An 18752-nucleotide genomic window follows, 5' to 3' on the forward strand; every position below is an offset into this window, starting at 1 on the left:
ATGTTGAAAGAAACTTTTTTTATTATATTTGACTTTTGTTGCAAGTCTTTGTTCATTCTGAGTCTTTGTTTTCCTAACTTCATCTTTCCAGAATTGGGCTGGGCTGATATTCTGCCTTAGTTATGTGTCCCTTTTTGTACTTATCCTTTTTGCCTTTCAGTTTATCAGAGAGAGAGAGCTTTGTGCAATCATACTGGTTTCTTCTTGGACTTCTGTTTTTGTTTTGCAGTGGTATTAGACTGGGCTTTTATGATCATATTTTTGTGTGTTTCCCATGCTTCTTGTTTTTATCCATGGAATTTTTCTTAGTCTCTCTCTGAGTTTGTTAAAATCAGCTCTTTTAAAAGTTTAAGACACTGGTTGGATTATATTCTATTGTGATTGAATATATTATTATAATATATTGATAAGCAATAGCAAGAATTTTTTTTTGGCATTAGCCCAGTCTTTTTCAAACCACAGCTTGGAGTAGTACATTGTTGACTCAAGGGTGCATTGGTTTTATGGATAAGAGTCTATTGGAGTTCTTGTGTAAAGGTGTATTAGTTCTCAAAGATAATGCATGTGACTCAGCTGATGTCAGTAAAAGCACTGTAGGTTATCTGAGGCCAGTAGCTCATTTATGATTTGATTTAGCCATGGGGTTCCCTTGACTCAGCAATAAGTTCTTCCTGCTGACAGTTGGATTAGGTTTAGAAATTTCACACATTTATGTTTTTTCATTCAGAAACATTCCACTGCCCAACTGAGCACTAAATGCCAATGGTTTTTTTTTCTACACCAACCTTTGGAGTATTTGACCTACATTATCCTCTGTGCTATAAGTGTTATTTGCAATGACATGTATGGAGTTCTTTGCATATTTCCAGACTAGATATATGTATATAGATTCCAAGTTATGTTAGTTGAAACTCTTCTGTCACTTTGTCAAGCTCTCATTCAGAATTGAGATAAGCTATTTTTTGTTTTTTTTATGCTCTGTTTAGCCATCAATTTGTTAGTAACTTTGATGAGTCTTTTTCCCCCAAATAGAAATATGCCTATAGCCATAATGTCTAAATGAAAGCATAGATAAGAAGTATGGCATTAAATGCTCAACTGAAAAAGAAATTTATTTCTTATGTCTGTTTTAAAAATAGTAGTATTAGTTTACTTATAATGTAGACTACTAAAACTATACCTAAAACTAAGCATAGTAACAGTGTAGGATAAAGACAGCAATAATGCCATAGCCCATTATAGTCATCTTCCATAAAAGGGCCATGCGGTATAATTCCAAATTTAAGGAATGTTTACTTTTTATGTGATACTGTTGTTGTCATTGTTACTGTTTTTAGGACACCCTAATGTCCTGAGTTCCTATTTAGAAAATTATTCTTACCATAATCATGGGAAGAAATGTTAAAAATAATATATAAATATGACAAATAAATGCACCTGCAGTTTGTTGGGTGTAAAGTGAAACAAAATCTTTTTATATAATGAAATAAGTCTCTGATCAATTTGAACACTGTATTTGCATTTATACTTGAAAATAAACCTAGCTAATCTTTGGGAAAGTAGTTGGGCTCTTAGTTTGCTTCCAGCCCCTCTTCAATCTGTTCATCATCATGGAAATAGTGCTACAGGTTATTGATTATTTGTCAGTTGGAAATCAGAAGCTAGCTAATGTTTTCCATGGTGATATGGCAAAAAAATCCACATATAAGGAGGTCAGAAGCCTAAGGAGAAATAGAATAATTGTTTCATCTGCAAATAAAGTTTTGCTTCCTTTGGCTCCAGTAAAAAGCCATTTTGAAGGGCTATCCCTATGCCCAAATACACATAAATGGATATTAATTATTAAAACAAAACAAAACAAAACTGACTACACTGCTAATGACAGCAGTTGAAATAAATAATAATGCTAAAATAATTACCATGACAAAAATGTATTAACACACTTTCCCCTTGTCAGTAACTTCTTAACCAAACTGTTACTGTGGTTACAGAAACTCTAGTAACCAAGGAAACTACCATCTCCAAACAAGAAATGCCATCATCTTTGCTTCTAGAGGTACCAGCCCTGGCTGATTTCAATAAGGCATGGACAGATCTCAATGACTGGCTTTCTCTATTGGATCGAGTGATAAAATCCCAGATAGTTACCGTTGGTGATGTTGATGAAATCAATGACATGATCATCAAACAAAAGGTATGTAAAATATTTACACACTGCTTTTTCTATATATTAGTACAAATAGCTACAATAACATGTCTCTAAATGTAAAAAAAATCCTTTGAATTATCTTTTTAGCAAACCTGTTTTAAATCGAAGTCTGATTTATTTGTTTTTTTTCACACTAATGTTTAAATATTTGCAAAAAATATAAATAAAAAAAATTATGACAGTCTATGTATTGTTTCTAGTGGAACAATTTTCCTTATGTTTGGATTCCATGCCAAATTATCTTCAGAAACTATATGTAAGTTGAATAGTAAATAAGGCATGCAAATGATTCTTTGCCTTTGTATGTTGGAATATCTTTTTTTTAAAGTTACAATTGTATTATTAGAAATATTTTCAATCCCCATTTTTAAAAAGAGCATACCATTAACAAGTGTTTTGTTAGCAAATAATACTACTTATCTGTGTAGAACAGAAAAAAAAATATAGAATTTATATATCTCTACTGTGTCCACGCAGTGGCTCAGTGGGTTAGGACGCTGAGCTTGTCGATCAGAAGGTCGGCAGTTTGGTGGGTCGAATCCCGAGTGTCGCGTAACAGAGTGAGCGCCTGTTACTCGTCCCAGCTTCTGCCAACCTAGCAGTTCAAAAGCACGTAAAAATGCAAGTAGAAAAATAGGGACCACTCCGGTGGGAAGGTAACAGCATTCCGTGCGCCTTTGGCATCTAGTCATGCCGGCCACATGACCACGGAGACATCCTCAGACAAGCGCTGGCTCTTCGGCTTTGAAACGGAGATGAGCACCGGCCCCTAGAGTTGGAAACGACTAGCACGCCATGTGCGGGGGAAACTTTACTTTACCTTTACTGTAAAATTAATGAAATAATTTATTTAATAATTTATTTTAAAATAATGTTCTTCTAAATCTAATGCTGTTCAGTATAAGAGCTACAGATTGCATAATACACAACTTCCTAACATTCTAGCATTTTTTTATTATATGGTGCTTTATTTTGTTTTTTAACTTTTTTTCTTTTGTTTCATTATGCAACAATTATTTTTTCTAGTGTAAAACATTCAGTGCAAAATGTTTGAAAATGTTCTCTATTTGTATGTCTGTAGAACAAAAGAAGATTGCACACTTAAATTGGAGCTTTGAAAAAAGCAACTTTATTGAATTTCAAAAAAAAGTTAAAATGCAAAGAAAAAAGTTAAAAGGCGGGAAAATCGAAAGAGGGAAAAAGCAAAATTTGGTGTGCAAAAGGAAAAGGGGGAAAGGTTATAGAAAAGAGTAAGTTCCCACTTTGTTTGGTACAGATGCAAGAATAAGCCTTTCAACTGGAGTATACAGTATACTGTATACAGTATACAGTATACTGTACTTCTATAATCAGACACAGTTCTAGTTATTAAATCCAAAGATTAAAATTTCAGGGTTTTTTTCAGTTTCAAGCAAATAATTCAAAAGTAGTTTCCAAGAAGAAACGAAGTTGGTCTTTTTTCCCCCCACTAAAGTGGTCAATTTCGCCATTTCTGCCAACTGCATTACCTTAATTGTTGTGAAAATTGTGACTATTTTAGCAATATCTTACATTTGCCATAAGGATTTCAATAGTTAATTTTCTCCCAACATTATTGTGTTTCAGTTATTATCACTTCACTCCCCTTCCTGTTAAGGATAACAGTGTATGTTTGTCTGTGTGCTTCCACATGCACAAACTTAGTTTTCTAAGTGCAAATATACTTGTGAGAAACAATTAACCCTTTTATCAGGTATTCTAATAAAGACAAAACTATTTACACTCATTTATGCTTATGCATAAATGCTTATACGGTACTTAAAGATTTAAGTTTTAGGCTTAGGTTTTGTAAATGATGACTTGATATTTACTCTCCCTACTTGGTTTCTGGTTGGTTTCTGGTTGAGATTAGATTGGGGTTTTTTATGTTAAAAGTTACCCCTTGTGTAAAACATATGAGAGCATATGAATTCTAAATGCAAGCTGATCTGTTGAATCTATGGCATGAAGGTTTCTTTCATCTATGGAACTAACATAATGTATTTTTTTATGTTTTTGCCAAATGGAATGGCATTTTTTCTCTTATACTCTCCAATTTATAGATGACAGAATACGAATATGGGTATTGCTATGACTTTTTATCTGTTAACATATTAATATTTTATTATTTTTTGCACATTTTCCACATTGAAATATGGATATCTCTGAAGCACATGGCATTCATTATGTAAAATGAATATTTAAGTTCCTAAAATAGTACCTTCCTTGCATAAATGTATTGTAAAAAATCTAATTTACATACGAGAAAATGATGTTTGTTTTTAAAACAATATTATTTCTAAATCTCTTACTAGAAACTGATTAATAAAACTACAGCATCTTCCCTTGTAAGGTGAAAAGACAGATGACCTAATTATTATGCTGGCAGGAAGAGAAAGCAAATACTTTATATAGGAAAGAAGAGCTTATTTATACTTTTATAAAATTTATACAAAGTTATAAATAATCCAGTTTTGTAAAGCTTACATGTTAATCTTTCCCTGATGTCAGCTAGTATGAAATTATTTTTAAAATATGTCACAAACATAATCAGAAATGCTGTTTGATATATTTTGCTGATTAATAGCTGTTCCCATTTGATAAATAATTGCATCGGGTGGAATATGTAAAACAGGAAGGATCATATCTAAAATTAATTGCTGAGAGTTGTAAATTCCTTTCTGTATCTTTGAAAACCAGCTTAGTAGCTTTCCTGATTTTTTCTAGTTATATATAAAAGTAGATTTTTTTGTATTATTGTAATTGTTGTTATAAATACTATGAATTACAATAGTAGTTTCACTAACATTTTAAAGTTTTTCTTAATCCAAAGTATGACCAAGGGAAAAGCTTTAATATTCAGATTTTTTAATCCTATTTTGAAGATTCTTTTAATTATCTTGATTTTTGTCTTTTCATGTTATTATAATCATTATATTCCACTCTCCTTTTTCTCATCTCTGCCTACTCATTCAGAGAGTAGCATATGGTGTGAATTTGGTTTTGTTGGTGTTTATGGTTCAAATAAGACAAGAAAGTAATGCAAGAAAAATGTGATGTCTTTAAGAGCACATGGGAGAAAAGAGAAAGGAAGCACATCTCTTACCAGTGTAATAAACCTTTTTTTGATTATTTATTTTTGTGTAACTCTATTATCATATACAAGGGACACGGTGGCTCAGTGGGTTAAGACGCTGAGCTTGTCGATCAGAAGGTCGGCAGTTTGGTGGGTTAAATTCCGAGTGCCCGCATAACAGAGTGAGCGCCTGTTACTCGTCCCAGCTTCTGCCAATCTAGCAGTTCGAAAGCACGTAAAAATGCAAGTAGAAAAATAGGGACCACTACAGTGGGAAGGTAACAGCGTTCCGTGCGCCTTTGGCGTCTAGTCATGCCGGCCACATGACCACGGAGACGTCCTCGGACAAGCGCTGGCTCTTCGGCTTTGAAACGGAGATGAGCACCGGCCCCTAGAGTCAGAACTGACTACAACACATGTGCGGGGGAACCTTTACCTTTACCTTTACTACCATGATGACCCAGAAAACTACATTTAGGAAAGTTTAGGAAAACTTTGCATGGCTAATAAGGTTGTGTAACATATTTTAACAGTATTAATATGTATTTTTAATAAAACTTTATCTGAATTTTATATTTTATTCATTAAAGTGGTATGTTATTTTTTATTTTCGTTCTAAAGCTGGGATTGAAAGCTATTGCAAAGTCTGGCTAATATTGATCATCCTTATCTGTATCCTCATTTAAGAAAGAATCTGATTTGCTACTGTATTTATGAGAAGTTCTTTGTTAAATGAACAGTACAGTAAGAGCTGAGCAACTTGCTAGGATATCTAGTGAAACTTGTTTTATGTAAGTACTCTCATCCTGTATTTTTTTGCCCAAGCTTGTTACATTTGTTTGTGTAGCCCAGGGGTTCTCAATCTTTACTTCACCCATCGACCTGCTTTAAATACCTTTTGTGGCCATGGACTATGACCACAGACCACTGAGACTTAACTCAAGATTTAACTCATAACAATTCTTCAAGCCTTCACAGACTCTCTGTGATGACATTGAGCCCCCCACCGGTCCGCAGACCACAGGTTGAGAGCCAGTGGTATAGGATGTTCAGAAAGATTATATAACAACAAAGTTCATATTTTGATCTCCAAACTTAAAATAAAATATTGTCAATTCATCCTACATGAATTTAATTTCTTCCATAATATATTCCTCATGGAAGAGAGTAGCCTATTTATAGTCATCTCTGACTGCATATATTTTCTATACTTTGCTTTTCCGCACTGAAAATTAAAGACCTGACTCCACCACTGTTAAGGCAAAAATGATGCGTGAATGGATATATATTTGTTCTTCACAAACTGTAACATGTACACTTTTAAAAATTAAGTTTATAGTTTTATTTGAATTTCTTAATTGATTACTTTGTTAGGATTGTGTCTTAATTGGCTTTATAGTTTTAATTATTATTTATTTATTAGGTTTTTGTATTTTTGAAATATCATTGTATAATCATTTGTTATGATTGGTTATCCCTCACTTTCTATTTTTTTTACTTGGTACATTTTATGGAAAAGAATCTTAATAAAAATAGAAATAACAATAGAAATATCAACATATATTTATGATTTCAGACAACATTACAAGATCTGGAACAAAGGCGCCCACAGCTGGAAGAATTAATAACAGCAGCCCAGAATCTGAAAAATAAAACTAGCAATCAAGAGGCTCGAACAGTCATCACTGATCAAAGTAATGCATTTTTTGTATTTAATATTTTAAAAGTATAAAAATCCTGAATTGTATCTAAACATTAAGTAAGTGTTTTACTGTATATGTTATAACAACTCTTCTGCTTTCCATAAAAAAAATTCTTATAGAAATGCTTGACCTGTGGCAATGTTCTTCATGCTGCAAATGCTTCCTAAAGGTACCCTGCTGGCCCCAAACTTTTGGGACTGAAATTGGTTTAAAACATGTGTAAATTCAATTTAATATGCTTAAAAAAACTTTTCTTCAATTTTCAGTGCTATAATAGGTTTAAAATGAATGGTGCCCAAGATGCTGCATAAACAAGAACATTCTTTATGTAGGGGCTGTGAAAACCAATTGTAGTTTTGTATTAAGTTATATTGTCCCTCAGGTGCAACTAGGTACTGCTAAAGCAGTTAGGTGAATGCAAGCAACACTGTGTGGGGTGCTAGGCTTTTGGCATAATCACTTTCTTGACTCTTCTATGAAAGCACAGTAAGAACTTTTAATTAAAATAAGATTATTATTATTATTGGGATTGCTTTTGTTGCTATTAAAAAAAAATAGATGACTCTCTCCTGAAACAGCTTGAGATTGCTATTTTTACCAATGTGCTAGAAGTTATCATGTTTCCCTGAATGTTAGATGTTGTCTTTAAGTAAAACTTTAGAGTAGATATCACGGGAAATTGTTGTTTCTTTGCTCAATGAGTATAATATGGAAGTCATATACTTCTTATCTTTGCCTTCTTCTTTCCTCTTCCTCCTCCTCCTCCTCCTCCTCCTCCTCCTCCTCCTCCTCCTCCTCCTCCTCCACCTTTTCTTTTTTCTTTTTGTTTCTTTTTTTCCTAAAGCAGTGTTAATTAATGTCTTATGGTTTTAGGATAAGCACAGTTCCTCATAAAGGCATACTGTAAAGGCACAAACTCATTTCTGCATGATGATCTATTGGTCACTACTTATAAATATTGTTATTTATAATATTTTAACTAATGACTTTTCCTCAGATACCAGTAACTGTAAGAATTAAAGAATTTTAAAATTACTTGAAAGTATTGTAACTAGATAAAAGACTGACAATCAAATAAACATGTCAGAGATTTCCTACACATTGTACATTAGTGCAACTAGTCTATGGCACAGCTAATCTTTTCTTGAATGCCTACTATATACCCATGTGAATATATAGTATTGTGTGTGTGTGTATATTATATGTAGTACGTATAGAAACTATAACAAATCATTCTTGATTTTATACATACTCACTTTCACAATAATTACAAGACTGCCTGACCATACTTATCAGTTTATGTCTTTTAACTTCTTTCAGACTGTGATCTTAATGTACAATTTTATGTTACTATGCTCACATTGCTGTGTTCCTAAAGTTTGCAAAGCAGCTTGTAAAATTTGTCAAAAGTGACCATTGTTAACATTTAAATATACCAAACAAAATCTACATTTATATTATACTGTTGTTGTCTATTATACTTAAACTTTCAATTACCTTGTTTAGCAGACTATTTGTTATAATACATGTCAACTTTATGAGAAAGATTAAGCTGAGAGATGGCAATTGATAAAAGCTCATCAGACAACCTCATTGACTGTAAAAATTTGAATCTGTATTTCAACATTCTATTTAAGTCCAGTAATTTTTACATTTATGGACTATTGTGAATGTTTTAAGCATTTTTAAAAATCTCAGTTGATAGTCCTTGATCTAATTATTCCATTTAAATGTGGAATATCTTTCACCTGCAGATGCTTTTATTTTATTTTTTTTAAAATTAATGTGTATGTGCTTGAAGCATACAGCATGCAGCAAAACGTAAGAACTGCATACAACTTACATGCCATTGCTTATTCGCCAATGATTTATGAACAAACATTCTGGCATATTTTTCTTCTATTAGTTTTACCTTGTATTGGATTTCCAGGAAAAAATGTAAATCTATATAAATATTGCTGAAAATATAAAATTTGTGACATAGTAGGAGAAAAATAGGAGCAAAAGTATGACTGGCTACAAACAGTGAGGGTCAGGTCTGTTTTATCCACCCCCCTGAAGCTTTGCACCGGCTCGCCACAGGGCTGCGTGCTTAGCCCCTACCTGTACTCATTGTACACATATGATTGTGTATTGTCCGACCCATCTACTGCGATAATTAAGTTTGCAGATGATACCACCATAGTGGGTCTTATTACAGGTGGAGATGAAACAACATACAGGGGAGAGGTACAAAAACTATCCATATGGTGTTCAGAGAACAACTTGCACCTGAACATCAGCAAAACAAAAGAGATGGTGCTAGACTTCCGGAGGAAAAGAGAGGAAACTGCCCCAATTTACATTGGGGGGGGGCAGTGTGGAGAGAGTTTCCTCCTTTAAATTTCTGGAAGTCTACCTCTGTGAAGATCTTACCTGGAAAGTTAATGCAACCCAGGTGGCCAGAAAGGCCCAACAGAGACTCCACTTCCTCAGGGTCTTGCGTAAGAACAGGGTAGAACAATGGCTAATGACCTTCTTTTATAGCTACTATAGAGAGCGTCCTCTCACACTGTATTGTGGTTTGGTACGCTGGCCTGACAGCCGCGGACAGGAAAGTATTACAGAGAGTGGTGAGCACAGCACAAGACATTGTGGGCTGTCCCCTGACACCACTGGATGACATCGCCAGGGCTCGTTGCCTTGGAAGAGTGAGAAAAATTCTCAGGGATGACTCACACCCTGGATGGTATCTCTTTACTCTCCTACCATCGGGTAGGAGCTATAGGAGTATAGCCAGCTGTACCAACAGGCTGAAGAACAGCTTTTATCCATGGGCTGTTAGGCTCTTGAATGGGAAATAATTTTATAATCTTATGTATGATTGACTTGTGAGGCCGGTGTGTTGTGCAATTAGTTCACATGGTGTAACAAGATGGTGGGTTTGTTGTCACTGTGAGTTGTGGGGGGGGGCACGAAGGGAGGCTCAGCCAATCTCAATGTATACATGGTTGTACTTTGACAATTGAGGTTCATTCATTCATTATGTAGGTTTATAACATGATAAGTTCCTCTAAGTTGAAAAATACACTGTAGGTATGAATGTGTAGCAAAGAACAATGAGTTTTATTGCAGTGAAAAGTCTTCAATGTATTGCATCCATGCTTTATTAAACAAAGAATGAATTCTACATTGAAGACTTTTCACTGCAATAAAACTCATTGTTCTTTCTAATCTTAAATTGCACAATACCTTTGGATTGGAAGGTATAAAATTCTTAAGTTTCTCAACAGAACTGTTTTTTTAAAAAATGATAATAACATTGTTTGAATTCAGATTAAATGGAACAGTATTTCATTCTTTTTATGTCCTTTCTGGAAAAATGTTCTTGAAATTGTTGGAGCAATGATTAAAGATTTCTTCATCCATGAACAACAGCTACATTCCTAATTAAAAACTTGTTTCCCCAAATAGCTTGTTTAAGAATATAGCCAAAGTTCAAGTAAAATGCTGGACTAGAAATAAACAATTACATACATCATCACCCTTGATTAATAACCATCATATGAAAAGTAGGCAAAAATTAATGACTTGTTTCCTATAAAAATATTTTGAAAAATGTACAGAAATGTATACTTTCATACTTGCTAACTTTGGATAGCTAATTCATAATAATAATAATAATAATAATAATAATAATAATAATAATAACAACAACAACAACAACAACAACAACAACAATAATAGTTGGAAGGGACCTTGGAGGTCATCTAGTCCAACCCCCTGCTCAGGCAGGAAATCCTTTACCATTTCAGGCAAATGGCTGTCCAGTCTCTTCTTAAAAACTTCCAGTGTTGGAGCATTCACCACTTCTGGAGGCAGGTTGTTCCACTGGTTAATTGTTCTAACTGTCAGGAAGTTTCTCCTTAGTTCTAGGTTGCTTCTCTCCTTGACTAGTTTCCATCCATTGCTTCTTGTCCTGCTTTCAGGTGCTTTGGAGAATAGCTTGACTCCCTTTTCTTTGTGGCAGCCCCTGAGATATTGGAACACTGCTATCATGTCACCCCTCATTCTGCTCTTCGTTAAACTACACATACCCAATTCCAGCAACCATTCCCCATATGTTTTAGCCTCCAGTCCCCCAATCATCTTTGTTGCTCTTCTCTGTACCCTTTCTAGAGTCTCGACATCTTTTTAACATCGTGGTGACCAAAACTGGATGCAGTATTCCAGGTGTGGCCTTACCAAAGCATTGTAAAGTGGTATTAGTACTTCACTTGATCTTGATTCTATCCCTCTGTTAATGCAGCCTAGCACTGTGTTGGCTTTTTTGGCAGCTGCAGCACACTGCTGGCTCATATTTAAGTGATTGTCTACTAGGACTCCGAGATCCCTCTCACAGTTACTACTATTGAGCAAGGTACCACCTATACTATACCTGTGCATTTGATTTTTCCTGCCTAAATGTAGAACCTTACTTTTTTCACCATTGAATTTCATTTTGTTAGATGGTGCCAAATGTTTGAGTCTGTCCAGATCCTTCTGTATCTTAAGCCTATCTTCTGGAGTATTGGCTATTCCTGCCAGCTTGGTGTCGTCTGCAAATTTGATGAGTTCCCCATCTATCCCCTCATCCAAGTCGTTAATGAAGATATTGAAGAGCACTGGGCCCAGAACAGAGCCCTGAGGCACCCCACTACACACTTCCCTCCATGTAGATGCGGTTCCATTGAGGACCACACGCTGAGTACGGCCTGTCAGCCAGCTACAAATCCATCTGGTGGTGATGCTGTCTAACCCACATTTTTCTATCTTATCAAGTAGTAGGTTGTGATCTACTTTATCAAATGCCTTACTGAACTCCAAGTAAATTATATCCACAGCATTCCTCTGGTCCACTAATTTTGTCACTTGGTCAAAGAATATAATAAGATTTGTCTGGCATGATCTGTTTTTGACAAACCCATGTTAACTTTTAATGATCACTTTGTTTGCATCAAGGTGTTCGCTCATTTGTTGTTTGATTATATTTTCCAGAATCTTCCCAGATATTGAGGTCAGGCTGATAGGTCTGTAATTTCCTGGATCCATTTTTTTCCTTTTTTGAAGATGGGAACTACATCAGCTCTCTTCCAGTCCTCTGGTAGTTCCCCAGTGCTCCAGGATCTTTAAAAAAATAAAGTTCAGTGGTTCTGAGATCACGTCTGCCAGTTCCTTGAGAACTTTGGGGTGTAATCCATCTGGTCCTGGTGATTTGAACTCATCTAGGCTGGACAGGTGTTCACTTACCATTTTTTGCCTATCTTAACTTGCGTTTCTATTCTGTTTTTTATGGCACTGGTTTTGGTAGGTTGGACTGTTTTTTTCCCTTTGTGTAAAGACAGATGCAAAAAATGAGTTAAATAGTTCTTTCTCCCTGTTGCTTGTCACCTTCTTGCCACTTTCCCCCACTAATGGACCAATCATTTCCTTAACTTTTTTCTTGTTTTTTATATGTTGAAAGAAGCTTTTTTGTTATTTTTGACTTTGGTCGCTATCAAATCAGAAATAACCCAGTATTTAGAAAGCACATAGAAAAAATACACTTAGATTTGTTGCTTTAATATTGCAACAAAATATATAGAAAATCCATCTGCTGACATAAACAAAATTCAAGGTTTACAATTGTATCTATTCTCCAGGATTGAGATATGGGTTGTTTAAAATTCCATTTCTATCATACATACTTTTTGCTATGCAGATTGTGTCTTTGAACAAAATTGTTTCTTTGAAAACAATTGCATCATAGTTGCATTAGTAATTGTTTTGCACGCAGGCTCAGATGTACCCAGGATAAACCTAGGAAGTCAAGAGCAATAATTCTTACAGCAGAACGATATGAACTGGGCTTGGAATTTTTTCTTAAGAAAGAGATTCCAAACTTTTTTTTATTTCTAACCTATACACATTGCAATATTTGTAATACTCTATGTCAGGGATGTCAAACTCAATTTCATTGAGGGCCGCATCAGCATTGCGGTTGCCCTCAAGGGGCAGGGTGGGTATGGCCAGGGTGGGCGTGGCCTACTGGGTGGGCGTGGCTAGAGTGCGTATAGCCTACTGGGTGGGCATGGCCAACTCTACATCATTCGCATCAAGGGTGCCTATGGGAGCCTGGGCAGGAGTGGGACAGATCTGAGGGTCTCTGGCAGAAGGAGGGTCTCTGGGCCAGGGCCAAGGCAGTGGGGGCCATTCCTTCACTGTTTCCAGGATGGCTTCGCAGGCCACATGAAACCACTTCGCGGGCCGGATCCGGCCCCCGGGCCTTGTGTTTGACATGTCTGCTCTATGTCTTCATAGAATCATAGAATGGACGAGAAGGAAGACATTTGGGAAATCATGTAGTCCAACTCCATTACTAGTCCCAAATTCACTATGAAAATGATCCCCTTCCACTTAGCCTCTGCAAAAACGTCCCCAATTAAAAAAAAAGTCCCTTACTGAGGCAATCGTTTCCATGGCTCTTCTTTCTGATGTCTGTAGAAAATTTGTTTAATCCTAATTTACATCTACAGCTATTTCTCTTATATTCTGGATCAAATAATTTACTGGGTCAACTGAATAAAAGTTCATAAGGGAAAAATGTTACTGATGACTATTACTGCTTAAATGTATATACAATGTAAAAAATGATTAAGTGCAGAATTGGAGACCTTCTTTCATTCAGTGAGAGCAGTTCAGATTCAGCTTATCTCCTTCCAGCTGAACACAGCTGGTATGATTATTATACAGTAAATGCACTGAGTGTGCCATTATTCATTCTCAGCCTATCTACTCACAGACTTATTTCTGTGGTTATAAAATTTCTGTATAAGATCCTTTGAATTCCTAGAGCATGAGTGTCAAACTCGCTGCGTCATGTGAAGTGTCGCGATGTATCGCAATTTTTTTCACATTGCCAGAGCTGGGGTGGGTGCAGACTCCACATGATGTAACAGGCCCACAGGCCAGTAGTTTGACACCCCTGTCTGAGAGAAAAGGTAGGATATCTAATATAGTAACCAAAACTGGACTGGCAATTCCATCACTAAGCACTGTGAATATAAGCAGAAAATTACCTGACAAACTTACCATGTCACTTCAGTGTAATGGTCATAAATGTGAGGAATGGTTAGAAAACTATTTTTTATACCATTGTAACTTTGAATAGTCATTAAATAATGCAGTCTGTAAGCTAGGACTTACAGGACTTAAATGTAGTGTTATAATGCAGAAAAGTTGTTGCTCTCACTAGTAAACATGATTGGCATTGAAGTTTTAGTTTTTAATGTGTGAAATTCATTTTCTAACCTCTTCATAAGTTTAAGAGTTTGATTTATTAAGTTTTATTAACATTTTCTTTAAGAAAGAGGTGGGTTGTTTGCATGTTTTCTATTTAAAAAAATAAATACATATTTCTGATGGCCATTAAAACACTAAGAACTTACTATTAAATTTAAAGAAAATTGCCTTGGTTTGTTTTAGAAGAAGTTGGCAATTGAAAAACTTATAAGATAAAATTACAGTAATTAAATAATAGTATAGAAATGTGATGACTACAGACTCTTTTCTATATTTTTAACAGCTGTAGGAAAACAAAGAAAAAACCAGTGCTTACAGCAAATCCTAATTCCTCAGATTTTTCCAAAATGAAGCCTTTATTTCCATTTGGTTATATGGAAATCATCAGGCTGAAAAGTCATGTCACAATCTTAGTAATAGATTCTCTCATTCTATATCAGGGGTGTCAAACTGCTGGCCTGCGGGCCAGATGTGTCATGCCTAAACTGCGGCCACCCCATTGTAGGCAATGGAGAAAAAGTTGTGACACGTCGTGACACATTGTGTGATGTTGCGACTTTGACACCCCTGTTCTACATACTTTGTTATCTGATTTTTTGTTATTTATTTACTTTTTTTTTTACAAAATGCATGGCACCCTACAGTTTTTATACTGTATCTTATGATTAGATTTTGTTGATCACCAAACTAACAAATTTTGTAAGAAGCTGTGGCCTTCCTGTCTCTTGCATTATAGGAGAACGACTCAAAAAAAGAGTTGCCCAAAGAATTAAGGATATAGAAGCACAAAATGATATAGCTATCCTTAGTAACGTGGGTAACTTGAAATGGCTGAGTAAATACAAACATACTTTTCAAGTAGACAGCTATTTGAAGTTACAACTGCCAAAACATCTTAGGGAGATATTTATGTGAGCGAGATTTGAACAGCTTGACACAATGGTCACATATGAGAGATTTCATTCTATACCCTACAATGAGCGTCTCTCCATTTGCAGAGCAGCAGAGGTAGAAAACCTGGCTCACATCCTATTTGATTGTTGCCTTTATAAGAGGATGGGAGACAGGTATCTTGGTGTATATTCCAAATGAATGACCCATTGGGATCCCCATATCAAAACAACTTACCTTATGTCCGGCCAGAACCTGAAAGTAACATTTACCGCAGCACAGTACTTAAACAAAATGTTTGAGATCTGCATATGTGGGACTGATTGGGGTAGATTGCAAGGGTGACTCCAAAATATAATTTTATCATATTTTATCTATATCTTAAATTATTGTACTCTATTACAACTTCATTTTAGATTGTATTTTATTCCCATTTCATTTTAAATCATATTTTATTCCAATTCCATTTTAAATTGTATTTTATCAAATTCCATTTTAAATTGCTTTTATCAAATTTTAGTAATAATTTGTTGCTGGAACTTTGCACTTTGATATGGCCCAAGGGCTAATCAATAAAGACTTAATATAGATTAGATTTTGTTCTTAGAGGGATTTATTTCCAATGCTTGCCAGATTTTAATTGTAGATGTAAGAGCTTCAGAGAGCTTCTGCATACAACTTATGTTTTGTATCATGAAACCACTTTATGTCTCTTTGACTGTCATTTGAGTGTGATTGGAACTGAGCTACAGATGTCTCACCACACAAATGTTGTCATATGATAGTTTAATTATGGGACTTGTATGCCGCCCTATCTCCTGAAGGACAGTAATATTGCTGTCTCATATTTTCAATTTGCTCAATCTCTCTAATATGCATTTATGTTTTATTCAATTCCCAAGGTCAATTTTGCCTCTTTTCTGTAAAGGACATTGTATTTCAAAGAAATGATGAAAAATTCTTACATATTTTTTCTTCTTAATCCTCTTAAATATATCCATACTGTTCTTCCCTTTACATGCGTGTATTTATTTTTTTAAATAAATTAAATTAAATTCATAAAACTGTTTTCTTACATTTATTATCTGTTCTCTTAATTATGCTTATAACAGATTCTACATTTTTCAAACCATTTTGTGCTCATTTTACGAAACCACAGCAAAGCATTTTTCTTTGCTTCTTAGAAAACAATTAATGCAACTATAACTGTGTTATATTTACATAAAGAAATAGATTTTATAGTGTGCCAAATAATTCATAATTAAGCATAAAATTAAGTCCAGGCTTTATCAAAAGGGATTATTTTCTCTACTTATTTTTTCTACTTCAAAGGCTACTACTGTTTGTTTCCATATTAAAATAGAATCATTAGTATGTATAAAATAAGTGACAAATACTTGTTTTATGAACACTTCTGGGTTAATGATTTAAAAATTCCAGTATTATAAAGACTTTTAAGTTTTCTATAATGAACTTTGTTAAATAAAATGCTGACAAAGTTCATTATAGAAAACTTAAAAGTCTTTACAATATTCAACACAATATTCAATTAGTGGAACAGTTGGAATACTAAGATGAATTCTTTTCAGACTTTTCCTTTTTCTGAACCAATTGAAGATCATAGCTTGTTAAATTGAAATATGTCTAAATAATAAACTGGTTTCAAATTATTACACTGAGTGTACAGCACATACAAATCATGCTCCTGTTATTTAATTCTTACTTACTTAATGTTTTGTCATTATTACATAATGTCATTATGAAAAATTAATTCAGCAAATACAATTTAAAGTTCTAGGTTGAGATGTTGTTAATTTGAAATTATTTAATTTTGGACATAATCAAGAACAGGATTTTTAATTCTGTTTTAATTCACTGAAATAGGAATTTGCCAATAACAAGTCATATTTTATTTTTGCCTTTATTTCCCACAGTTGAAAAAATACAAAACCAGTGGGATGAAGTACAAGGTCACATTCAGAACCGAAGACAACAGTTACATGAAATGTTGAAAGATTCAAGGCAATGGTTGGAAGCAAAGCAAGAAGCTGAGCAAATATTAGAATGTGCCAAAACAAAGGTTGGAACATGGAAGGAGATTTCTTACACAGTGGAAGGACTAAAGAAGCAGAATGCTGAGCTGAAGGTACTGGTGATAAATCAGAAAATAAGAATAGTATAAATTAAAAACAAAACTGCCTTCATATTTCCTCTGCCTATGACAACATACTTCCCCAAAATGTGTTTTATACTATATTATCATTCAATATTTATTGAGTTTGCATTACAGTGTATATGTACATTTTCTGACAATGGCTATTAATGAAAAGACATAAAATACAACCAAAGGCAAGCAGAGAACATTCAGTAAAATACTTAGTAAAATCAGATATATGCATTCCAGTAAAAGAATTTTAACTAGGTTGTGGTATATCTTCATAATATCTAATTTGTAACCATTTGCAAATCTAATTTCAATGGGACAAAACAAATGAATCTTTATTCAAGTAACAACTATAGTTGTTTACTAATTCAAAGAATATTTCAGTGTGAGATGGCTAAGTTATTAAAGGAAAGAGGCATATATTCTTACAATAATACAGAAAAAGATCAGTAAAACATAGCCATATTAGGTGAAAATAACACAAAAAAAATGAAACCAAGGGTATATTGCAAAACCAAATTCTAGAAAATTCAAAACTGGCAGATTTAGTCAGGACAAGAACACCAATGATCTAGAGAAGGTGTGTCCAATCTTGGCAACTTTAAGACTTGTGGACTTCAACTCTCAGAATTCCCCAATCAGCATGCAGTCTTTGTCAGCAGTGAAACAGTGAATTTAGATATCTGTAAATTAATTCAGTTATTAAAAACGACCTCCTTCCAAAGAAAATCAATACTACTAATTGCTATGTCTATGGAATTTTTTTTAAAGCAGTAAAGCTACTAGCATGCTATAATACTTATACACAGGCCTTTTTTTCTCATAGAAGGCTCAGAACGGCGTTCCGGGACCTTTTTTTTGCAAAAAAAAAAGAAGAAGCTCCCTCTATTGGCTTTCCTAAGCCTATTGCACGGCTAGGCAATCTTGGCTCTTTTTTATGACTCGTGGACTTCAACTCCCAGAAATCCTGAGCCAGGCATGCTCAGGAAAGGGAGAGGTTTCCAAGCTGAGCCAGGCTGACTCAGGAATTCTGGGAGTTGAAGTCCATGAGTCATAAAAGAGCCAAGGTTGCCTACCCCTGCACTAGAGGATGACATTAAAATTATTTACAGGGTTTAGGAACTAAACTTTTAGAATCTAAATCAGCTAATTCAAAAAAGCCAACAGGAAAGAACCTCAGATTTTTCATCTGCTTCTGTCTTTTGGAAGGTAAAATTAGATAACAAAATAATCTATTTCCTATGTTAACATCTCTGCAATGATGATTTCATAAAGGTAACAGGAAAGAAATGAGAAACATTTTTCTCAATGTAATATGTCTAATTTAGCTGATACTAGAAAAAATAGTATCTTTTGTACTATTTTGTACTATTGAAAACTATTTTAAATCTA

General features: G+C 34.4%; 1 protein-coding gene across 9 annotated transcripts in view; it reads left to right on the plus strand.

The window, feature by feature from the left end:
• The window catches only part of DMD (dystrophin), a 906062-nt gene that overhangs the window by 642713 nt on the left and 244597 nt on the right, over nucleotides 1–18752 (plus strand). For 8 of the 9 annotated variants that reach the window (XR_014492555.1, XM_083362891.1, XM_083362889.1 and 5 more), the window contains 3 exons: nucleotides 1992–2194; nucleotides 6880–6997; nucleotides 17131–17342. Coding sequence is in view for 8 of the 9 variants with exons in the window: in XM_083362891.1 (XP_083219017.1) it covers nucleotides 1992–2194; nucleotides 6880–6997; nucleotides 17131–17342 (533 nt within the window). In the remaining variant the exon portion in view is untranslated. Of the gene's footprint in view, nucleotides 1–1978; nucleotides 2195–6879; nucleotides 6998–17130; nucleotides 17343–18752 lie in introns of those variants that run through there. The other variant, XM_083362897.1, reaches the window with a different exon arrangement.

Source organism: Vipera ursinii (genome assembly GCF_947247035.1).
Source record: "Vipera ursinii genome assembly, chromosome: 4".
Classification (NCBI taxonomy): Eukaryota; Metazoa; Chordata; class Lepidosauria; order Squamata; family Viperidae; genus Vipera; species Vipera ursinii.